The sequence below is a fragment of the Centroberyx affinis genome, unplaced genomic scaffold, assembly GCF_046629955.1.
Source record: "Centroberyx affinis isolate AG114_WGS23_722 - 3 ecotype Tasmania unplaced genomic scaffold, CSIRO-AGI_Caff_v1 ptg003479l_1, whole genome shotgun sequence".
NCBI lineage: Eukaryota > Metazoa > Chordata > Actinopteri > Beryciformes > Berycidae > Centroberyx > Centroberyx affinis.
The window spans coordinates 131,838-154,177 of NW_027281438.1; the positions used below are offsets into that span (position 1 = coordinate 131,838).

General features: G+C 41.1%; 2 protein-coding genes across 3 annotated transcripts; both read left to right on the top strand.

Annotated features, from left to right (window-relative positions):
• Positions 1 to 229: 229 nt before the first annotated feature.
• LOC139661228 (four and a half LIM domains protein 2-like) lies at positions 230 to 5,623 on the top strand. Of its 2 annotated transcripts, none has more exons than XM_071539639.1 (5): positions 230 to 385; positions 1,233 to 1,411; positions 1,653 to 1,824; positions 3,476 to 3,662; positions 5,472 to 5,623. In XM_071539639.1, exons 1-5 carry the CDS (start codon positions 230 to 232, stop codon positions 5,621 to 5,623), a joined length of 846 nt encoding a protein of 281 aa, XP_071395740.1. The 2 variants fall into 2 exon arrangements, with proteins under 2 accessions (XP_071395740.1, XP_071395742.1); XM_071539641.1 differs by having other exon boundaries at positions 1,233 to 1,407; positions 1,655 to 1,824.
• Positions 5,624 to 9,692: 4,069 nt separating this feature from the next.
• cunh7orf57 (chromosome unknown C7orf57 homolog) lies at positions 9,693 to 21,792 on the top strand. Its single transcript, XM_071539643.1, has 8 exons — positions 9,693 to 9,816; positions 11,831 to 11,896; positions 13,085 to 13,258; positions 13,568 to 13,649; positions 17,225 to 17,354; positions 19,153 to 19,223; positions 19,429 to 19,532; positions 20,947 to 21,792. Exons 2-8 carry the CDS (start codon positions 11,854 to 11,856, stop codon positions 21,003 to 21,005), a joined length of 663 nt encoding a protein of 220 aa, XP_071395744.1. The 5' UTR covers positions 9,693 to 9,816; positions 11,831 to 11,853; the 3' UTR covers positions 21,006 to 21,792.
• Positions 21,793 to 22,340: the final 548 nt, after the last annotated feature.

Consider the following 22,340-nt stretch of genomic DNA (forward strand, 5'->3'; position numbering starts at 1 on the left):
CTGCTGTAAAAAAAGATTCAGCTCTCCAAATCCCCCAGAAAAGCACAAACACCAGAATCATCCAGTTCTGGAGGTGCGTTTTCATTTTCACGCACTCCACCGCGTTCATTCCCACATGAAGCATGAGTCAGGCACAAGTGTCACTTTTCTCATATGGTGTTGCATCTGGAGTGACAGTCTTCATTCTCTCATATCTCTTACAGGAGATCGCGAGGAGCTTTGAGACAAAATGGGGGAGCGCTACGACTGCAAGGAGTGTCAGGAGTCGCTGTACGGGCGGAAGTACATCCTGCGGGAGGAATGCCCGTACTGCATCCAGTGCTACGAGAGGCTCTTCTCCAGCATCTGTGAATCATGCGAGAAATGCATTGGCTGTACCAGCAAGGTAATCCTGTTGTTTTTTTTTACCTTTTACCTTTTTTTATTACCTTTACTTCCTGAAAAACATCTTTAAAGGTCCCATATGGTGTCAACAGGACTCCCCTTGCCTCTGTGATGATAAAGGAGTTGGATGGTCTATCTAAACATGGTGAAAGTATCAAAACTAAATCCACACAATCCATATTAGAAAAGCGAGCCTCTAAACGAGCCGTTTGGACTTCCGTAACTCTATGACGTCACAAAGGTTCGCTCATTATCATTTTTGTAAGAAATAATAGACTAACAAAGTGTTTTTTTCAAAGCGGTTGAGCGGTTGTCATTGTTTATCACCGGAGAGTTTTCCCTACCTGTAGCCGCCGGGCCGCAGTTTCTCACGTTTCACTCTTGAAACGGTCAGCCAATCGGAACAGAGGGGTCGTTAATATTAATGAGCCTTAAAGACACGGCGACAGAAACAGCCTGTTCTTGGTAAGGCTCAGAGAGATGCTGGAAAATGAACGTGGAGAAATGGATTGAGAGTGTTTTTGGTACAAGACACCACACACACAACTTTGAATGGACCTCAAGACACAAATAAAACACTGGGACCTTTAATGGTGACCTCATGCTGCACCAGTGGGCGTAGATTTTTGAAAACTTCCATCAAGTAAAACTGCCTTTCTCTCCCCAACTGATATTCCATTGGTTTACACTTTTGAATGATCCCTCCCTGTGTTTTTAACCTTTATTTAACCTGGGAAAATCAACTGAGCATGCATGCACTTTTCCAGCAACTCCCTGATTTGTTGCATCCACTGTCCACTGACTGCTAACTGAACCGAACGCTCTCTCTCCACTTGGTGACTCTGCAGGATCTGTGTTACAAGGACCGCCACTGGCACGACGACTGCTTCCTCTGCACCAAGTGCAGCCGGTCTCTGGTGGAGCGGCCCTTCGCCACCAAGGAAGAAATGCTCATGTGCATCGAGTGCTACTCCAACGAGTACTCCGCCAAGTGCCACGATTGCCTGAAGACCATCATGCCTGGTAAGGAGGCCTAACTGACCTTGAGTGAAAGTAAGCTAATAGTTGTTTTGCGTCTTTGGGTCAGGCGCCAAGGATGGTGCTTCTGGAGTGAAAACATTATTCAATTTGGGTTGAATTGAAAAATGACATTTGATAGATAGTGTGAGAACTCCTTCTCTAATCGGTAATGTCTTTGTTTTCTTTCTGTTCTCTCTCTCTCTGTCTCTCCCTGTCTGTCACTCTCTCTGTTGCTCTCGCTCTCTCTCAGGCTCTAAAAAGATGGAGCATAAGGGCAACAGTTGGCATGAGAATTGCTTCACCTGTCACCGCTGCCAGCAGCCCATCGGCACCCGGACCTTCGTTGTGAAGGAGACCAACAACTACTGCCTGCCCTGCTACGAGAAGCAGTTCGCCCTGCAGTGCATCCACTGCAAGAAGGTAGAAACTACCAAAACAACATATAATTTCATTTACATTTAAGGCATTTGTATAGGAATTGAACTTGGCAACAGAATACAGTACAACAACTTGGTTGAAGTGTCGCCCTATTCTCACTGATTGTGGGCGGGGCCAGAAGCTCTGACTGCATATGTAAAGTGACCAAGAAAAATGTATTTAAGTTTATACATTTAAATGTATTCTTGCTGCTTTGGTAATGTTATCATAACATTACATTAGTTTGATGAGAATAGGGTCTTTTATGGAAAAACAAAGCATAAATCAATACGTTACTGACAATATAAGTGATTTTTTTGTTGTGATAGGTTTCTTTGTTTGTAATTTACCACTACATCACTGCATGTAACCCACTGATTTTCTTGCAAACTTTGTTTAAAATTACTCATGGAATCTCTAAAGAGTAATTGCTCTTTCTTCTTTCCTGATAATTAATTAGATCAATCTTTGGCCCGAGAGTCATTTAAGAACCAGGTTAAACTTGAATGCGTAGTTTGGTTTTCTGGTAATCGGCACGTAAACATCACCAAAATTTTGCCGCCTCTAGTGAGAAATGAATGAGACTCATAGGTGAAACACTGGAGGTCGTAGTTCACCCACCTTTTTAGTTACCATGACAACAGTGCATATGGCACAGGGGCCTCACATACATGTGGATAAGAGAGGCAGTACATTCTGACCCACATGTTCTATAAATGTATATAAGATGGTGTATAACTGTCAGCAAACAGATGGTCAAGCAGGCAGGAACTGGCTGAGTGCAAAATGCTGGTAGGTGAGACCTGGCACGCCTGTGGCTGAGTCAGCAAAAATCAGCAAAAATGCCTTGGCAATTAAGCAGGGTGCAACTGTTATGAAATACCAAGAAATGAATGGGAACTCTTCATCTTTAAAAGGTACTACAAGTAGCATTTTAAGTAAATAAATCATTACCACATTCTTTTTTAGACATCTTGCATAAATAAACGAGACCATCGCCGAGAAGATCGCAACACTGCAGTCTACGGATTTGGAGGGAAATCTGCTGGATTGCTTTACGGCACAAAACAGGAACCATTTTGGCTTTGCAAGTAGTGCACAACTTTATTCCAGTTCCACTATTCTAACTATCATGACAGTTTTCCTGGTCTGAATGAATATCAGCTCTTATTCTTCTTCTGGCTCTTTAAAACCATCGATCGATGCTAGGGAAGTGGAGGGGAACAAGTACCAACATCCTCTGGGGGTTATGGGAAATGTGGTCACGTTTAATGGCACATGCATATTTTGAATATCGCTCTAGCTTTCCTCTGCGGTTGCAAAAGTATGTCAGATGCAGTAGAAGTGTAATGAGTACTGCCTACTGCCAGGGGACAATGACTTTCTGTATGAGAGGACATCATGTACACTAGAAACATCATGATCTATAATCTAATAAAGCATATGACTTTGGCTTGTAGTGTGTGGGTGAAGCCAGGTCAAATCAAATCAAAGTCCACATTATTATTATAAAACAGTTTCAACAAAATATGTTCACCGCAAAATGATTTACAGAACACACAGGGGGGCGGGGGGGGGGAACAGTTATGTAGCTGTTTGTGTGTGATGTAAGAGTTGTTCTTGAGCCTGTCGCTGATTGGTCCGTTTCTTCCAGCCAATCACCAATGGAGGAGTGACCTACCGCGACCAGCCCTGGCATAAGGAGTGCTTCGTTTGCATCGGGTGCAAACAGCAGCTGTCTGGCCAGCGCTTCACCTCTCGGGACGACTTCGCCTACTGCCTCAACTGCTTCTGCAACCTGTTTGCTAAGAAGTGTGCTTCCTGCACCACTCCTATCAGCGGTAAAGTCACATCAGAAATTAACTGGGGCTCATGGAAAAAATGCCAGTGAAAGTTCTTAAAATGCCTTTGGAATCTAAAATCAGGGGACAAAAAAATGCACCTAATAGTCAGGAATACCCTTATTTGCATTTAAAGGTCCCATATGGTGTAAAACAGGATTCCCCTTGCCTCTGTGATGATAAAGGAGTTGGATGGTCTATCTAAACATGGTGAAAGTATCAAAACTAAATCCACGCAATCCATATTAGTGCAGCGAGCCTCTAAACGAGCCGTTTGGACTTCCGTAACTTTGTGGCATCACAAAGGTTCGCTCATTATCATTTTTGTAAGAAATAATAGACTAACAAAGTGTTTTTTTCAAAGCGGTTGAGCGGTTGTCATTGTTTATTACCGGAGAGTTTTCCCTACCTGTAGCCGCCGGGCCGCGGCGTCTCACGTTTCACTCTCGAAACGGTTAGCCAATCGGAACAGAGGGGCCGTTAATATTAATGAGCCTTAAAGACACAGCGACAGAAACAGCCTGTTCTTGGTAAGGCTCAGAGAGATGCTGGAAAATGTGGATTGAGAGTGTTTTTGGTACACGACACCACACACACAGCTTTGAATGGACAGAAAGACACAAAATAAAACACTGGAAAGTGGAGAATATGGGACCTTTAACTGAGTAGCGGCCTGAAGCAGTAGAAACGGTTGAACCATGTAGCCAGCGGCAAGAAAAAAAGCCAACCAACACAAACCACTGCAGCAACAAAAAATAAAACGGCCAATATGGTAAGAAACTCAACAGGAGGGGGAAGCTGGACTGTTGGGGACAGAGAGTCTTCTGGAAGGCCTGACGCCAGTTTCCAGCAGAGGTAAAGAAGTTAAAACAAATCTTAGTGCTTCAAATTGAGTGTTTATTTGCCAATAGGCTATGCAATGCAACGTATTATTCCGTAGTTCTAGGGCTTAAAATACTGCAGGGAACCTCTCTTAACAACGCTTTTCTCTTTGTTCTGAATGGAAAGGACGTTGCATGGTTCTGATTGTGCTGAGAACTTTTTCTTAAGTTCAAAAGTTCAATGTATGATAATTAAGTTAACCAAGCAAAATGGTGCAGAAAAATCAAATACACTTCTCCCATCTTTGACTGGGTGCTGTGTCAGTAAGCATGTCCTCAAAAACAATATCAGACAGAGGGATTTTCACCAGTCTGAGCAGTGAAAATCAATTTTAAAGGTGTGACTGATTCACATTAATGCCGAATGTACCAGGAGACCCTAACAAATATTTGGCAACTTTCTCGGACAGCAGTCCTAGGCTTGACACCATAACTTTGTATATCAAAAAGCAATGAAAAACGACAAAATGTTTAAAAATCTAATTACATATGGCGTGCATTGCAAAATGATTACGAGCAATGTAAACGAAACATAGACAGATGTAAATGGACGTTAACTCTAAATGACACCGGTGTTCTCCTTTAACATCAACATGAACCTGGATGTCATGTGCTTCCTGCTCTATCCAATCAAAGTCCATTAGAGGATTATTACGTTATAGCGATCAGGAGACTATTATGGACGAGCTCGCTTTGTGTGCTTTGTTGAACTCACAATCACACAATTTTCCTCTTAAATTGTTTTGCTATTTTAATCAGATTCCTTACTTTTATTTCTTATCTTTGTGAATTAAATTTTCCTATTCTATTTATACCCTTTATACCCTTCTATGTATTACCCTGTGTATTCTGTGTATATGACAAATATACACACTTGAACTTCCCCTTTGTAAACCCTCATGGTTTTTCCTTGGTGCTTGTGTTTCAGGTCTGGGCGGCAGCAAGTACATCTCATTTGAGGAGCGCCAGTGGCACAACGACTGCTTCAACTGCAAAAAGTGCTCGGTGTCTCTGGTGGGCCGAGGCTTCCTGACGTCCCGGGACGACATCCTGTGCCCCGACTGCGGCAGAGACGTCTGAGCGGCGAGTCGCCAAGCAGGAGAAGACGAGAGGCCGTCTGCCGCGACTGCCGTCCGCAGAGCCAAATACGAAGCCAGCCAGGAGGGGAGCGCTTCTCCGGCTGGCATTACCTTTGTTGATTTATTCGTATTGTAGGCCTACATTGGTTCCGACTAACCTGCTCTTACTGCTTAGGAGTTTTCTGCATGCGCTGATGAGACTGTGAATTATTGACCTTATTCACAAGGCGGCCGTTTTGAACACAGGGTGGGAAATGCTACCTGGAAGAACGGGTTTCTGTGCTGCTGTTGTGAACCAAGATAGATCATACAAACATTTATCATTTTGCAGATTCTCCACTGAAAAACATATTTGAAACGAATGGAACTCAAGAATCCAGAGGGATATGTTTACATTTTAATATATTTAGTCCATTATCACTAGCAGCCAAGGTAGCTAGCTGGTAGCTTACTAACTAGCTAGTAAGCTAGCTAACTTCCCTGCCAAAGTCTTTGTGGTTGTTGTTCTCAAAATTGCTAGCTAATTTGGTAACTGTGTATCTGTCCTCATTTATGTGTTTAAGTAATGCTACTTTTATATACAGTATATGCCAATCTTCTGGGTAAATTTTCCCACCCCAAGTATTCAAAATGGCCGCTGTGTGAATAAGGTCCATAAGGATAAGTTGAAGGCTTCATTCCAAAATGTTTTATCTGTTCTGGGGAAGAAAATGTCACTGGATCTTGTTTGCATATTATTTGAAAAACACATGTCATTACATCTTCAGAAATGTCTCCATTTTGATAGCTAATACTTTAAATACTTTTCAACAATGACATTTCCTTTCATGGCAGCGATAATTTTCGAATGTTGGATATCTCATTTTGGAATGAAACTCCTCACATGGAATAGCATTAACCAATTCTGAGAGATATTTTTACAGCATATCAAAGTGTATTTTAATGAATGGTAATGGCTCTTATTATTGACAGAGATAATATAATGCAACTAACATGGTTTATTCCTATCACATAATAGCTGTTTAATCTAATGAAATCCAAATCTGTAAAGTTATATAACATTATAATAAAGATCTTTATTTGCGTGATTTGCTTGATGCTCATTGGCCACTGATGATTATGTTGTGGAAAATAGCGCAGAGGCAAAGGTTGTGTAGAGGGTTCAACTGAAGGCAGAATGAAGGCTGACAGACGATATTTTGTGCCGATACTCAATCTTCAGTCATAAAATTTGACCATTTTCATCACCATCACCATCACCTTCACCATCCCAAAAATTCCAAGTATTCAGTGTTTCCCCCAGAACGGTATTCATGCCAGGATGGAAACGCCTCTGAAACAGAAGCATTTTGATCATCATGGGACACTAAAACTGATTAAATTGTTTTAGGGTTGGCAGCTTTTTAAAGCAGGGTGATGCATTTCATTGCCAGCTAATTCTCCTTATTTTTGGCAGAGGAACCCAAGGAATTTGAATTGATAGGACAGTCATTCCCATTTAAATCTACACTCTTGAATTTTCATTTGGCTGGTTCACTTACAATGGCTGCAGTAGAATGTTTGATAATGTTGTTATGGAAATCGGGGTTGATTTGGTGCATGAGACTCCAGCTGTGTTTGGAATGGTTCACTCACTCACTATTCCCTATGGAGTGTTTGTCATATAGTGAACTATATGGGCAACAACCGGACGAAGCTTCGGACACTATATTAAACATCATTGCTTTAAAAAAATTTGCTGGATATTCGTGTGACACTCATAAGCATCTCATAAACTTACCAAGGCAGGGCAAATATTTCTTTATGTAGCACGTTTCAGACATAAGGACATTCACTGAGCTTTACAAAAAATTACAAAACATAGGCTACTGTGTTAAACACAGAAATGACCGCTACTTACATTTGTAAACACGATGGCATTGCATTGTGGTATACAGGGGAAATTGTAGGGTACCCCGTCTAGTGGGTTTATCTGCAACCTGCAGACTCCTTACAAGACACGCCCCCACAGGGTAAGTCAGTACAAGACACGCCCCCACAGGGTAAGTCAGTACAAGACACGCCCCCTTGAGTCCACAGTGCAAGATACGCCCCCTTGAGTCCACTCAGTACATGACACGCCTGAGACTTTGGTGGCCAAAATGGGTCATTGGTATCCGAAAACAGTGGTACTTTGCAGAGATTGCCTAGTATTACAGCCGAAAAACAAACTACCAAATACTGTTTACTATAAAAACGATTGTTTTTCACCTTTGTTAATTACCAGCCTAGTATACCACATTATTAAAAAACAGGGTGGGTGTGGGCCAAGTCTGGGCTCTTGAGGTTTGAGGTGTCTAGGAAATTTATTCGGGTGTACTGGGAGTCGATTCCAATCCATTCTTCGATTCCAAGCATTTGGGAATCGAAAATGACTCCACAGTTGTGGAGTCAATTCCACACAGAGTACAGAAAATGCGCGTGTACGAGTGAATCCCAGAGCCGAATTCCTCTCTGGCGATTCTGATAAGTGTACAAGTGACTCCAGTTTGGCCGGCAACAGAGTGAGCGAGCAGGAGAGGGAGAGATTAGACCAGGTGTTAGACACTGTCGCTGACTGTTGAGAAAATGCCTAATTCTTCACCACACACATCGGTATTTGAGTTTAGAGAAAGATGAAAACAAAGTGAGATGTCAAATTTGTGACAAAAGACTGGATGACAACAAAACAACATCGCCAATTAATATTGCACTGTTTATTTTACAAGATCTGCCTCCGAAAACGAGATCTGCTTGTTTTCAGAATCTAGAATCAATATTTTTTTTTTTCAGGAATCAACTCTTGTAATCGACTCCATCGATTCCCAGTACCTGGAATCGGAATCGGAGTTGATTCCATAATTTCTGGAATTGAACACCGCTATATACGACAGGCTTCACAGAGATGGATGTATGGTGGTGGTTCAGTATTCTATCTATCTAGTCTATGTACCGCAAATATTCTGATGGGAGTTTGCTGCAGCAAACTCCCATCACAATATATTGGGGAACACTGTCTCTTCCCGGTGTGCCGTGTAAATATTTCCGTAGACAAGGGCAAAGCGTTTTCCCATTGCCGTTCCCTTTGTTTGTAGGTAGAATTCGTTGTTGAATTCAAAATCATTTCGGGTCAGGCTGATGTCAAGTAGTTCCAGTAACTCCTGATCCGGTCGCGTAGCATCTGGGTAGGCTGTTTATTAAGGCGTTGTTGTAGCCTACTGCCTTAAGGCCCATTGGGATATCAGTATTTGTGTATAGGTTCTCTAGATCCAAGGAGAAAAGAAAACACGGTTCAAAGGACAAAGGATTCGGAACTGTCCATGTTTCCGGAGACTTGTGGATCTTCAATGAACATGTTAGATGTACCAAAGGAAATTAGCATGATACACTGGGAAAAGTCCTTTCTATCCATTCAAGTTCTGTGAAGGAACCCAATGATTCCTTCTCCCTACACTGCATACTTCACAATCAAGTTTAAAGGATAAGGCTGGTGTTTTTTTAATGCATTGTTTACCGTCAACAAATCCTATGAAAATAACAAAATCAACAACGCGTTTGCTCTACTCCCGTTACTTTCTGACTTCCCACGTACCGTTTTTAGCCGTCAACCCGCAAGTCGTTTTTTTAATACAGTGGAGTTCTATGGCTGCATTGGGCCCCCGGCTACATGGACGAGACTTGTTGGCAAAACAAAATCATTGCTGATTTTGTTATTTTCACAGGATTTGTTGACATGAAATGCATTAAAAAAACACCAGCCTTATCCTTTAAGCAGTTGATGTTCTGAACGGAGCCAAAGATCGTCTCTGACGGAGCTGTAGTGAAAGGAGAAAAGAAAGACTTCCCACTCTGCCCCTTTTTCTTGGTCTGCTCTCCATGCATTGCCATTGGTGTGAGTGGCGGGCCATGGTTTGGCCACCCCATTTCTAGACCAAATGGTGGGGATGATAATTTTACAGCCTACAAAAATACATCAGACTCTGGAGAGTGATTTGTTTTCTCGAACATATACGATCTTTGTCTGTGCCCCAGAACTCTCCATTAGCGGAAGTTGGCAAGCCGTGCTACAGGAAGTCTGTGCGTCAAACCCCGAATAAGAAGAAGAAGAAGAAGCTAACGGCAGCCAACCATTGACACAAACCACTCCGTACAACCAAAGAAAGAATTGCAGATAATGTAAGATGTCTGGCGAGTTTGCATGCTTGACCTGATCGGCATCTTTATTTACCTGAAAAGTCGTTTTGTTGCAGCGCTTATTGGGGTTCGCGGTGGGAAGCTAGCGCGACAGCTAGCTAGGCGGCTAAATTAGCAACGCTTTGTTACATGGCTAAGTAAGATTATGTCACTGAAAAAAATTGAAAATACATTATATATGTTATGCTTGTGGTGTGTTTGTGCATGCCAGTGTATGTTAGTTGATGCAAGTTAGGCAAGACGAGATGCATAATGTCAAACCGCAGCTTGACGCCGGTGGGCTTGTCCGCTCCTCTGCAGACCGGCTTCACCTGACTTGGCTCAAACTGCTGGTAACGGTATTCGTCAAATGTGCACGTAAAAGGGACATGTAATTTTCCTTAATCGTGTTTTCAATAACGTTTCCTAATAACATCATTATTATGTCAGAGGCAGGACTAACTTTCCGGCCTCTCGTATGGAGATAATATGTATCCAAACTCCATTCAAAAATCTGGCAAATGAATGTGGCCTTACTTATCGGCAAGCCTACACACCTCTTACAACACGATTTACGACCTATTACTAATATATATTGTCTTTTGGTATATTCGGCGTAAAGATAATCCACCAAGCAGCACGTTATTTAACTAAAATCTATTTTTCTTTAATTGGTTTACGCTGCTCGCTACCGCCCTCCACTGTGTATTTTGTTAGAAGAAGCTAATGGAGGAAAAGAGGCGAGCCAATATCTGACAGTTGAAAATTGCAGCAAGTGCTGCTTGGTGTATTGGATGTATGCCGAATTGAAGAGTGGCTCCTATTGATTATGAAAAAGAAGAGGGTCGTATTTTACGAGTTAATGTAGATTTGCCAACAAGCGTGGCAGCATTAAATTGGCAGAATTTTGAATGGAATTTGGTGAAGTATTCTCTCCACAAGAGAACAGAATATATTTGGCTATATTTGACTAAACCTAATTGGATATTGTCAGTACAGTTCACTGATGATACCCTTAATCTCAACAAGGTTGTAGGGCGTAGCTGTCATCATTGATTGATGGCTACCCAGAACCACATCAATCCAATTGATAGATGTTTTAGACTTGGAATCAACAAAATTTAAATGGCCAAGTACAATAAAAGTACAGAAATGTGTCAACAACTCATAGTGACAGTACAGACTGGCACACATGGTACAGAGACAACAGGGGCTGACATTTAAGACAGTAGACTGTACAGATCACTCTGTGCACAATAAAAGTATTCTGTCACAGTGTGCATTCATGCAGCATGACAGGCAATAGGTTGCAGAGGTCCAGTAAAGCAATGAAGCAACATGCCATGAAATTAAAAGTGAGTAGGATGAGAATACATTGCGTAAATCTGGAGCCTGGACAAAGTCCTGTAGTGCAGACAAAACAGCTGGATATTGTTTGAAAAATTTCAGCACCGCTGGCGATACTTGTACCTTGAATTCAATACCGGTACCAAAACGGTACTTTTTTCAACACCTATTTTGAATAAAACCTTATTATTTAATTAAATAGCCTGCATTTGTTTGACTGTCTATAATTTGTGTCGTTAGGGTTAGGTTTTCCATTAAAATAAATAAGATTTGAACTCTAAAGTGTGAAATGTTTTGCCTATTTATTTGTTTTTAACTAAGAGGATAAAAAAAAAACCTTATGAACAAAATATTTGTTCAAAATGCAATTTCACAGTATAAAAGAAAACTATGCTTTGGTTTAATCAAACTATCAGAGTCACGACCGTATTAAAACTATTTAATAGCTTAAATATTAAGTAAGGGTTACGTCAACAATACCTGACATTTAGAGCTATTTCAAGAATATCAAGTGCTAGTAAATTTATGTAAAAAGCAGTTTAAAATGGTTTACCAACCGTCGGTTCCCAGCCCCAGACGTAAAGACATAAAGAAATTTAAGGCTTTAAGGCTGTATGTTGAAACTGCACTGAACAGCTTTTGACTTTGTCTTCTTTTTTTTGATCATCAGATTCAATTGAATCTTCAGCTGAAATGAGCGCTGCTGTCCCCAACCACCGAAGGACCAAGCCTGGAGGTAAGTCTCCCTGTCGGTCTCTCTCCAGGTCGTCGTCAGGCTTCACGCAAAAAAATACTTTATGATCCTCAAAAAGGGTTCCAGTGAGTGACAAGATGTTCTGTTTCATCCGTTTGGACGCAAATTTAGTTTAGGTTGAGTATCAGGAGTAATCTTGAGACAACTTACCTGTTACAAGACACATGATACAAGGAAAACCCTAGATAGATAGTGATAATGCTTACAGTTCTAAATCATCACTGTCCAATTACATTTTCTGCATGTCATCCCCATCTCTCTTTCCCAAATGTTTCCTGTCTCTCTACTTTCACCTATCAAATAAAGGCAAAAGAATTGCCCCCATTCTCCAAGCTTCGTTTGAGGCGTTTCTTCCTGTCGTCTTTCAAATAAAAGTTGTAGAGAACTGGGAAGCTTTGAATGGCTGCAATCAACTTCTCCTCCATTTTGCACTTCCCAGGCAGAACTGTTCACGAAAAAAACAAAATCACCGTTACTAACACAGGCGAGTTTGGAGCAAACTGTGGAATTTCAAGATTCACTTGAGTTTTCACAGCAGCAGACTGTCAGATTGAGTTCAGTCTGCTGGTCTGCATCGCCAAATAACAGACATGATGTGATGTGAACATTAGACGCATCAGAGATCGATTGAGATCAATTTCTATACATTGACCAACTTTTGGTTTTGTGGATAAAGCGCCACTGAAATATCAATAAATCAACATAAATGTGATTTCAGCTTCACATTGCTCCTCTTAGCAGCATCATAAAACAAAACTCTTATTCAGCATTACTCATTTTAATGGAGGCCGACCTCTCAAATTATTCTGGAGGTTGCAAACAGAACAGAAATCCTCACTTCTTAGAAGATGCTCATGCAGGTTCAGCAGCTCGGCTCAGGATTGGTCAGATAATGTGAAAGCCTCTGATTCGCCGGGGAACTCAACGAGCTCAACGGATCCGTCTGTGATTGGTTACAACGCTCATTTCCTGTTTAGAGCAGCTTGAAACTAAGCAGCCGTTTAAATGCAGTAATCGCAACTTTTTAGGATTACCATATCGCCGTGGCCGTAATCGTAATCTTGACTGATAATAGATTAATCGTGCAGCCCTGTACTGGGGAATCATTTCTCATCTTGCGAGTGGAGCCGGACCGCAGAGCGAGTCGATGTGATTCTCATGTCGTTGCAGGCATCAAGCCTGGGGCTCCGTCCAACGGCGTATCCGGGCCGACCTCCCAGATCCCCGGTCTGTCCCAGAGCGCCGACGACAGCGCTCCGGTGGAGAGGATCAGCGGCCGGCGCGTCGGCATCTTTGAGACGGACTCCGAATACGTCAAGCTCGCCAAGCAGGGAGGACAGAAAGGTACTGCTTGCGTATTCTCATTCTTCTTAGGTTTATACAGAGGCCTCACACACATCATAAGGCCAGTTTCATATACAGACTCATGGCAAGATGAACAAAAATATTGACGACAGACTGACAGATTGATTGCATGAATAGGCCTTTTTCTTTCAAAAAAGTAATGTTTTGGATTCAATAATCCTTTTAATTTTGGAAATATTAGCAATAAATATTCGTTTTGGGGTTTTTTTCCCCCCAAAAAATGATATATAGGCTAATTGTTTCGGAATTAAACTTCTTTCTGTCTCTCATGTCCGGCCCCCCCCACAGGGTTGTTGAGCCATGATGTTGACTTTGAGGAGATGCCACGAAAACCCTACAATCCTCCTGAGTGGTTTGGCGGTGAGAAGAGGTGAGAACGCTTTCTGCACACGCAAAATAAAATCCTGCATGTGGAAGAGGCATCGATGTGTCTTGAGGGGTTCGCTGTCGCTGTTGTCGGATGAAAATCATCTCCAAAAAAGTTAAACCATGAAGAGTTTCTAGGAGGGCAAAGTGTTCTTGAAGAGGCAAAATACCAGAATAACAAGGTGAGGGGAACCACTTCTAATACAAAAAGAAAATTATTTATTCAAGCTAACGGTCACAATTTGCATACATAGGCTGTGGAACAGACAGCAGTCAATCAATTTGAATTAAAGTGGTTCCTCTCTCTGTTTTTCTCCAAAACGTTTTTCGGGAATGGAGAAAAGAAAGCTTATTTTCTCTTTTAACAAGTTTCATGGGCCCAAGAGTCAGGAAATTAATTCAACATATAAATGATATTGTAAACTTCAAGTTTTTTTTATCCGACAGCAGCGTTAAATGTGTAACAACTATTTAACAAAAGGCACGTCCAGCTCTCAAAGACGTTCCAGTAACTGCAAATGATTCCTAGCTGGAAAGTTCCCCAGGAAATCAACAGGAAAGTGTCCTGGGATTGGTTCCAGACGATCATGGCAGCCTTTCAGTACTTATCAAGCACCCGAAGCATGTGTTTTTCTACATATTGACGCTCACTCTGTTCCGCTTTAACACACTTGTTCCTAACGTGTTCACTTGTTCAACTTTGGAGTGTCGACACTGCCAAAATGGCTGATTTTTGTAAGGTTTCTGGAATCGTTGCAACTGCTGACTTCAGAGGTGAGACCAAGTGAACTTTGCTTGATTCCCAAGTCAGTCTCAAGTCTTGAGGCACAAGTCTCAAGTCAAGACCTAAGTCTAAATGTAGATTATCAAGTCCAAGTCATTAATGTCAAGTCTCAAGTCTAAATGTAGAACAGCAAGTCAAGTCAGAACAAATCAAGAGTCCAGTATCAATTTAATATATTAAAGAAAACTAAATATCTAGGACTTTTCAATGCAATATGGTTTTAATAGGATAAAAACTTGGTAAGAGCATCATGAGTTTGATTTCTATAATCAGTTTCAACTTCAATAAATTCAATCATTCCATACAAATTCAGAAAACAGAATTTAAATTCAGTCGTCTGCTGGAACAAATCTCATCACTTTCAATCTGAGTCATTTACACAAACACAAGATCTCAAGTCAAGACTTTAGAAACCTTTTCAAGTCATCAAAGTAGGGCTGGGCGATATGGCAAAAATCTTTATCACGATATAAAAAATTTTTATCAGTCGATATCGATATATATCATGTCATTTTTGTCAGGCTTAAAAATTACCTTTTGAATGAAAGCTGAAGATATCAATATTATTTTGAGGCTTTTTTAAAAATTTTCAATCAGAAGAGAACATGAAAATGAGGTCTACTGTTAAGTGCCTGCCAAAAAATATGCAAGGTAGTACAATTTAAGAACTGTGAGGTAGAACATTCAGAAAAAACTGTAATTTCCCGTCAGCATATATCCTTTTTGCAAAATACAGCATTTATATAATCATTAAGATATTGAATGCCTGAAATCTAAAATCTGCCAACTCACACGATTTATAAAGATTCCTTCTGAGCCGACGCTCGAACCTCTCTCCGACGGTAAACTCATTTCTTTCTTTGCCTTCCTACCACTCACTTCTCAACTTCAGCAGCCAAAACAGAAAGCACGTGTCGGATTGACAGCAAACTAACACCGCAATGCGAGGCAGGACCGCTGGTGCGGAGCGCTTTGTTAGCTACGAAATGGCAGGATGCCGGCTCTTGGTCCCGCCCCTGCTTCATCCTCATTGGTTGGTAGAACTCTGAAGTGACATTGATGAGCGGTGCGCTTCAGACAAAGTTTTTAAATAGTTTCAACTTGAGAACAGGTCCAGCATGAGCAAGAAACAGCGCCAGCGCTTCTTTCACAGGTCTTTGGTGAAACCTAACTTTGTTCAAAAGCTTTCTCTCCGCTGTGTGGAGTTTCTTACTTAACCGACCAAGCAATGATTTCTCTCGACCTTTCTATCAAGCGTGTATTATATTTGTATTGAGTATAAGTTCTATCGCAATAGATACCATTTTATTGCCCAGCCCTACATCAAAGTACAAGTCAAAGTCAAGTCCCAAGTCACCAGAACCCAAGTCAAGTCTTCTCTTTATGCATCAAGTCAAGTCTTAAACAATTCAAATTGTGACTCGAGTCCAAGTCACGTGACTTGAATCCTCACCTCTGACTGACTTATTTCAAGGCAAAAGGACTAAAAATGCAAAACAATGCTGCAAACTAAGTGAATAATAAGCAGCATACAATTGTTCAGGGTAGGAACAAAATACAAACACTCAGTTGTGGATTTTACCCTCTACTAGCTGGTCTCCAGGTATCAGAAGAAAACAATATTACACAACATGGTACATCTTTTATGTTGCTCTAAAGAAAATTTAACAAACCCGTCTCGGTGGTGAACGGCAGCTGCTTCTGCTGGTGATTATTCCGTCTTGAGTTATACAACTGGTGTTCTTGGAAACATGGAAAGGTAACCTGTGTGGCATGTGATTGCTGCCAAGGATCATACAGCCACCTCGTTCTGCCTGCTCATTGGTGGAGGAAATAGTGCTACCAAGGCGCGAAAGAAAACATTTCCCCCTGTCATCGATAGAACAGGAAACTTCTTCTGCCAGCCTCAGTGGCTCGTAAATCCCAAAATTCACCAGCATCTTTGATCATTTAGTATAGGACGTCCAGGTGATGGTTACCTGCCAGAGTTGTTGGTAACTTACCAGACACTTTAAGTATTTTATCAGCCAACTAGATTTTTTACAATAAAACCGGACCTCTAAATCAATTCTCAACCTTTTTCATATCAAGGACCCCTAGTTTAGTCCACATTAGAGCCACAGTACGACCCCCATTTCATGAGATTTTGTCTCTCGGACCCAAATCTGAGAATATTTTTATTGTTAGATTAGGGCTGCAACTAACGATTATTTTCATTGTCGAGTAATCTGTCGATTATTTTCTTGATTAATCGATTAGTTGTTTGGTCTATAAAATGTCAGAAAATGGTGAAAAATGTCGATCAGTGTTTCCCAAAGCCCAACATGACATCCTCAAATGTCTTGTTTTGTCCACATTAATCGATTATCAAAATAGTCGGCGATTAATTTAATAGTTGACAACTAATCGATTAATTGTTGCAGCTCTGTTAGATATGATTTTGTCCAGAATTCCATGACTGTTTGTATTGTAGGTAGAGAGATAACAGAGAAACTATGATCAGAACAGATCATTCTTCTACATGCTCTAATTGTGTTGACTTCTTGTAAATGAAATAATGGTGAAGTTTAACAAGTCATCAATTTACTGGGGACCCCTTGGAACCCCCTCAAGGACCCCTGGTGGTCCCCGGACCCCACGTTGAGAACCACTGCTCTAAATGATGGTTGTTTACCTGCCAGAGAAGCAGGTAGAGTACTAGCCAAACGTACCAGCCACTGCCAAAGTTTCGCAGTATGTGTTGAGTGGCTGGCGGTAATTTCCCACTGTGTGTCACCGTGGTTTTGTGCTTACAGCGGAAGCAATGCAACGTCTCCGGACGGCCAGCTGGGGACGGCCAGGCAGCCTCTCGCTGCACCGTTTGGCACTGATAACAGTTCCACCTGGGAAAGAGAGACTGATAGCTTAACCCATGCTAAAGAAAAGGTGAATGGACCGAACTAGAAAACCCCCAACATTGACGCCATAGCGCTGTCTTCCATAAGTCATTATTTTATTTTACCATCACCTTCCTTTTTTTTTTTTTTTTTTTTTTACTCATCCGTACGTCACCTGAGTTTGATCCATCGTTGCATTCGGGGTTTGGGCAGAATTCAGTTGTTTTGGTTTTTCAGTTTTTGTCCGTGCTTTGACTGTGAGAGAGTTCAGCGGAGAGAGTTGAAACAGTCGTAATCGTTTCAGGTAAGCACATTAAGATGCTTTGGAAATATCTGCTACCACGCAGAAAATCATAAAAACAGATTAACCATAAAATATCCTTTTGGGTCCTTCCTGGGTAGTCCCATTAAGACTTATCTCCTATCCAAGGAAGACTTGGCCAAGAAAGCAGTTTGACAAAAGTTACATACATATTGCAAACCTAATAAAACACAAGAATGTGAACATACGCAATAATGCAACATGAATCTATTTTGGTATCTCTTTTTAAGAGCTTAAACTACCTCAGAGAATCTGTCATCAGCAAAAAGAAAGTGAACCCCCTCTCATCAGCGCTCTGTTCTAGTTTTAGTTTTTGGATGTATTTACTTCATCACATTAAGTCGTATCTGTGGATAAAATGCTCAAATAAAATGTACATATCCATGTTAAAAAGTAATATTTGGGGAGGCAGTACTGATACAGACTACATACAAGATTAAAACTTTATATAGCTTTATAAAATTTCTAATTTTGTGTGCTGTGGCTAGTGGGGTTAAGCCCAGTGTTTGTTTAAACCCTTTTCCATTGCATGACTAATATTCATCTGCAGTCTCACCAGAGCGCTCGGTGAGATTGGTCGTCATTTCATTCTTTGCTCACTGGTTTTGTTTTTCCTTCCTTGTGTTTCTGTGTGTGCTAAATGGGAGTACGCTGCAACATGTATACATGCACGACTTAAAGGGAAGGTTCAGGTCAACGATCAGAAGGAAAGACGTCTAAAAATACTGAACTTTCCCTTTTAAGATTTTCTGTGTTCAGGGAAGTAAAATATATTGATTAGTGACATCCATGAATTGTAATAAAAGCTGCAGTTTAACTTGCCATATAGGAAAATCTCACTGATTCCATTGCATGTTTCACACATTTTTATTATCATCTTAATTATCTCATACGGAAAAGGATTAGGGCCACGTGTGGAAAATGTATTTGAGTTCTGAGATTAATCTCAGAAGAAGAGTTTAAAGCCAGAATTGAAACTTTAAATTTCCCAGTTTAAAGCTTCCAATTCTGACTTTATTCCTAGAATTCTGGCTTTAATCTCAGAAGTCTGACTTTCTGACTTCAAACTCAGAAATCTGACTTTAATCTCAGAATTCTGAACTTGGAATTCTGACTGTAAACTCAGAATTCTGAACTCGGAATTCTGACTGTAACCTCACAATTCTGACTGTAAACTCAGAATTCTGACTGTAAACTCAGAATTCTGAACTCGGAATTCTGACTTTAATCTCAGAATTCTGACTTTAGAATTCTAATAAATTGTTCAAATGTGGCCCTAATCCTCCTCCGTTGTCTCGAGCCTGGTGCATTGGCTTGTATTTTCTGTCATAGATTGATTCAGTCAGTCGTGTTGCAGCAGTGCAGAGGTTAGCAGTATTCAGTATGCTTCACTTTCATTTATCGTTTTCATTTATTGTTTCATAATTTGGCCGTTGTGAAGCGCTTTGAGGCCGTAACTGTGAAGGTGGTGAAGGGCTTTACTCATAAACTTGACTTGACTGAGTCTCAACTTCCTGGCCCACAGTTGTCCCCTGACAGCACCGTCCAGGACATGGAGGGTCTGTCCATAACCAATGCCAACAAATACAAGAGAACGTAAGTATATTCCCTCTATTCCGTCTTCAGATGACTGTGACAGGCCAGCAGGACCAGCCGTCCCACTCGTGTGTTGTTATTGAGATTAATAGCAAGGTCGGGAATGTATTTGGTGAAGGCTGTGGGATGCGTAGTTTGGAGTGTCGGTGCAGCGGAGGGCCCGGACGTCCTGTGAGACTGACTGCTGTCTCCTGCATCTCTTCAGGTCTTATGACAAGAAGGCTCCTCCGGTCAGCATGTCCAAGCTGCTGAGCTTCGGCTACGTGGAGGATGAGAAGAAATCCCCCAACGACGACGACGATGCCTCAAGTACGACTGGGAGAGTTAAGATATTAGCCACAGATTTAAAAAAAACTTGAAAAAATTTGAACTAGAGCTGGGTGATAATTCAATGTTATAGTTTTTCAGAGAAATCATATTGTGATTTTGGTTAATCATGATGCATAATTCTGCTGTCTGAACTGATGATGACAAGCAAATCTTATTTAAAAACTCTGAGTTTGAGGTATGGTAGGAATATTACTTGAAAATGTCAGTTCAGTTCAATGGGGTGAACATTCATTTTTATTGTTTATTGACTGTCCATAGGTGAGCCATATCGCGATATTCTGTATATCAATAGAAAAAAAATCCTTATGATTGTGATATTGATTTCAACCATATCACCCAGGTCTAATTTGACCATTAAATAGGCTACTTTCCTTAAAGCAGCATTAAATTCTGGTTATTTTCAACTTAGGCCTTATTTTCCCAGTTTTTGTCATCATGACGATGGATTATGTTCAATATTTCATCGCTTGCAGCAGCGTCTTCTCAGTGCAATAACACTCACACTGCAAGGGGACCTTCCTACATCCCATTTTCCGATGGTGCTAGACTTGACTACATTCTCTATGAACCAGGAATCCCTTAAAATAACCTTAGATAATCATGAATTTAAATTAATTCACCCCTTAATTCATGCAGTATCCACCTAAAATGAGTTAAGGGAGTTATTAATGGAGGCGACCACGTCAAAACCCCCTTAAACACAAATATTTGACTCCTTACTTTCTAATTGAATGTAATCAGGGAGACAGGAACTTTCCATTAATAACTCATTAATAGCCTGTAAACCTGCACAAAAGGCATGAAAAATCCCTTAATTTCTAGAGTCTGTGTGAACCAACCCATGAATAAATCCCTTAAAACCCCATGATACTAACCTTACTTTATTAAAGCCATGTTCTTTTTAATGGATAATTAATGTTTATGTACTGAGAAATTAAGGACATTTCAGGGATAAAATTAAGGGGTTTGGTTTCGTAGTGTATTAGATATGTTTTTTTAACTAGTGTGAGCTAGTTGGGAAATAGACAGTTGGTATTCAAGGAAAATCCGTAAATATCAACTGTCTATTTCTCTTTTACGGATTTTCTGTAACTATGAACTGCCAACTGGGAAAAAACGTTACCTCTTAGTGGTAATTACAAGTAGGATACTGGGGAAGTTTTTGTAGCTCTGATCTCTCCCTCTAGTGAAAATTCAGATGTGGAATTTCATGGAATTTTATGGAATTCCTGTCATTCCAATTCATTTCACATTCTGTTTCTTGACGTTCACATTCACGCTCCAACTCCAGGAGCTGAGCTGGAGTTTACCATGCGTTCTCACTTCAGTTCAGAAGTCCCCCCCCCCCCCCCCGGCCCTGATGTGGTGTGGTGTGGTGTGTTCTGTTTGGCAGGCGTGACCTCGGAACAGACGAGCACCGTGGCGACGGAGGACGTGGACGATCTGGAGTAACGCGGACGGGTTCTCGCATCGAGGGAGGGGGTCGTCCAAAACGCCGGTCACCGTGTCACAAACCCACGAACACGCCACTCCGCCCCCCCTCGGATCCACTCGCATTTATTGTACATCCACTGACTGTTAGGTTTTGTACTCATGTTTATGCAACGGTACTGTCATCTCTATTTATTTGCTTTAATTTTGAAGAAATCCATGTGGGTTTTCGTTGAGCAGATCTATCGGCCGCTCGCAGTGTTTTTTATTTTCTGTATTGTCGTTCTCGATTTGAAAGACGAGTTGTACGCAGGGCAGGAAACTAACATTTTGAGTCCACAGTTCACCAGAAACTATTTTGCCAGCCAATTTGATATTCAAAACTCTGTTACTTTCCCACCCTGGTTGTATGAAGATCGAGTTAGTAAACTTCAAAGTGTTTGTGCTAAAGAATTGTGGTTACAGTGATGTGAAATATTGTTTGTGTTGATCAAGGGCTTCTACGCTCTGAAGGGAAGTCAGTGGTTTGTGTGTTTCGGCTGTGGGGGAGAATATGATCATTCGTTGAGACAGCAACCCTAGAGCGGCGACCACATGCCAAAGTGCATACCAACTGCCACAGTGTGTTTTTAGTTTTTTTGTTGTTTTTTTTGTGGTGAAAGGGCCAAAAATGACTTTTTAGGTTGCTATTCTGCAAAAGTAGACATTTTCTCTGCAATTCCCCACAATTTTTTTCTGTTATTTTGAGTTATGAATTCCTAAAAATCAAGGAACATGCAAAGTTGAATTGCATTGTCTGAGATGGGATGAGAGATTGTTCTCCTGTACTGATATTTAAGAGCAAATCAGCACTAAATCACATGTTGCTGCACTGCTCTCTGCTGGTTAAATCTTTCAAACATGCGGCTTCTGGCCACGCCCCCATCAGTTAAGTCAAAGCAGGTGTTCTGCAAAGGCAATATACCCGCTTTGACATCACTGATGGGGGCGTGGCCAGAAGTGCAACATGCTTGAAAGATTCAACCCACAGAGAGCAGTGCAACAACATCTGATTTAGTGCTGAATTTGCTCTTAAAGCATCTAGACTTCAGGTTTGTAATCCACCTTAGACCTTAGAGTCCAAGTCAATCCCAAGACTGGAGCAAATTGAGTCCTCTTCAAGAGCAAAATAGGCAATAACCAGTGAAGAGTAGTCAAGACGCCTGTGCACAGACGCTTAATCAGGCGCTGGTTGGTCACAGGAATACACAACAGTCCATATAAACACATTAACCAACCGCACACTGTGAGGCTTTGCTGAAAATATTATCACATCTTTATTTTTCTTTTTACATATAGGCTTAGAAAAGGAGCGAA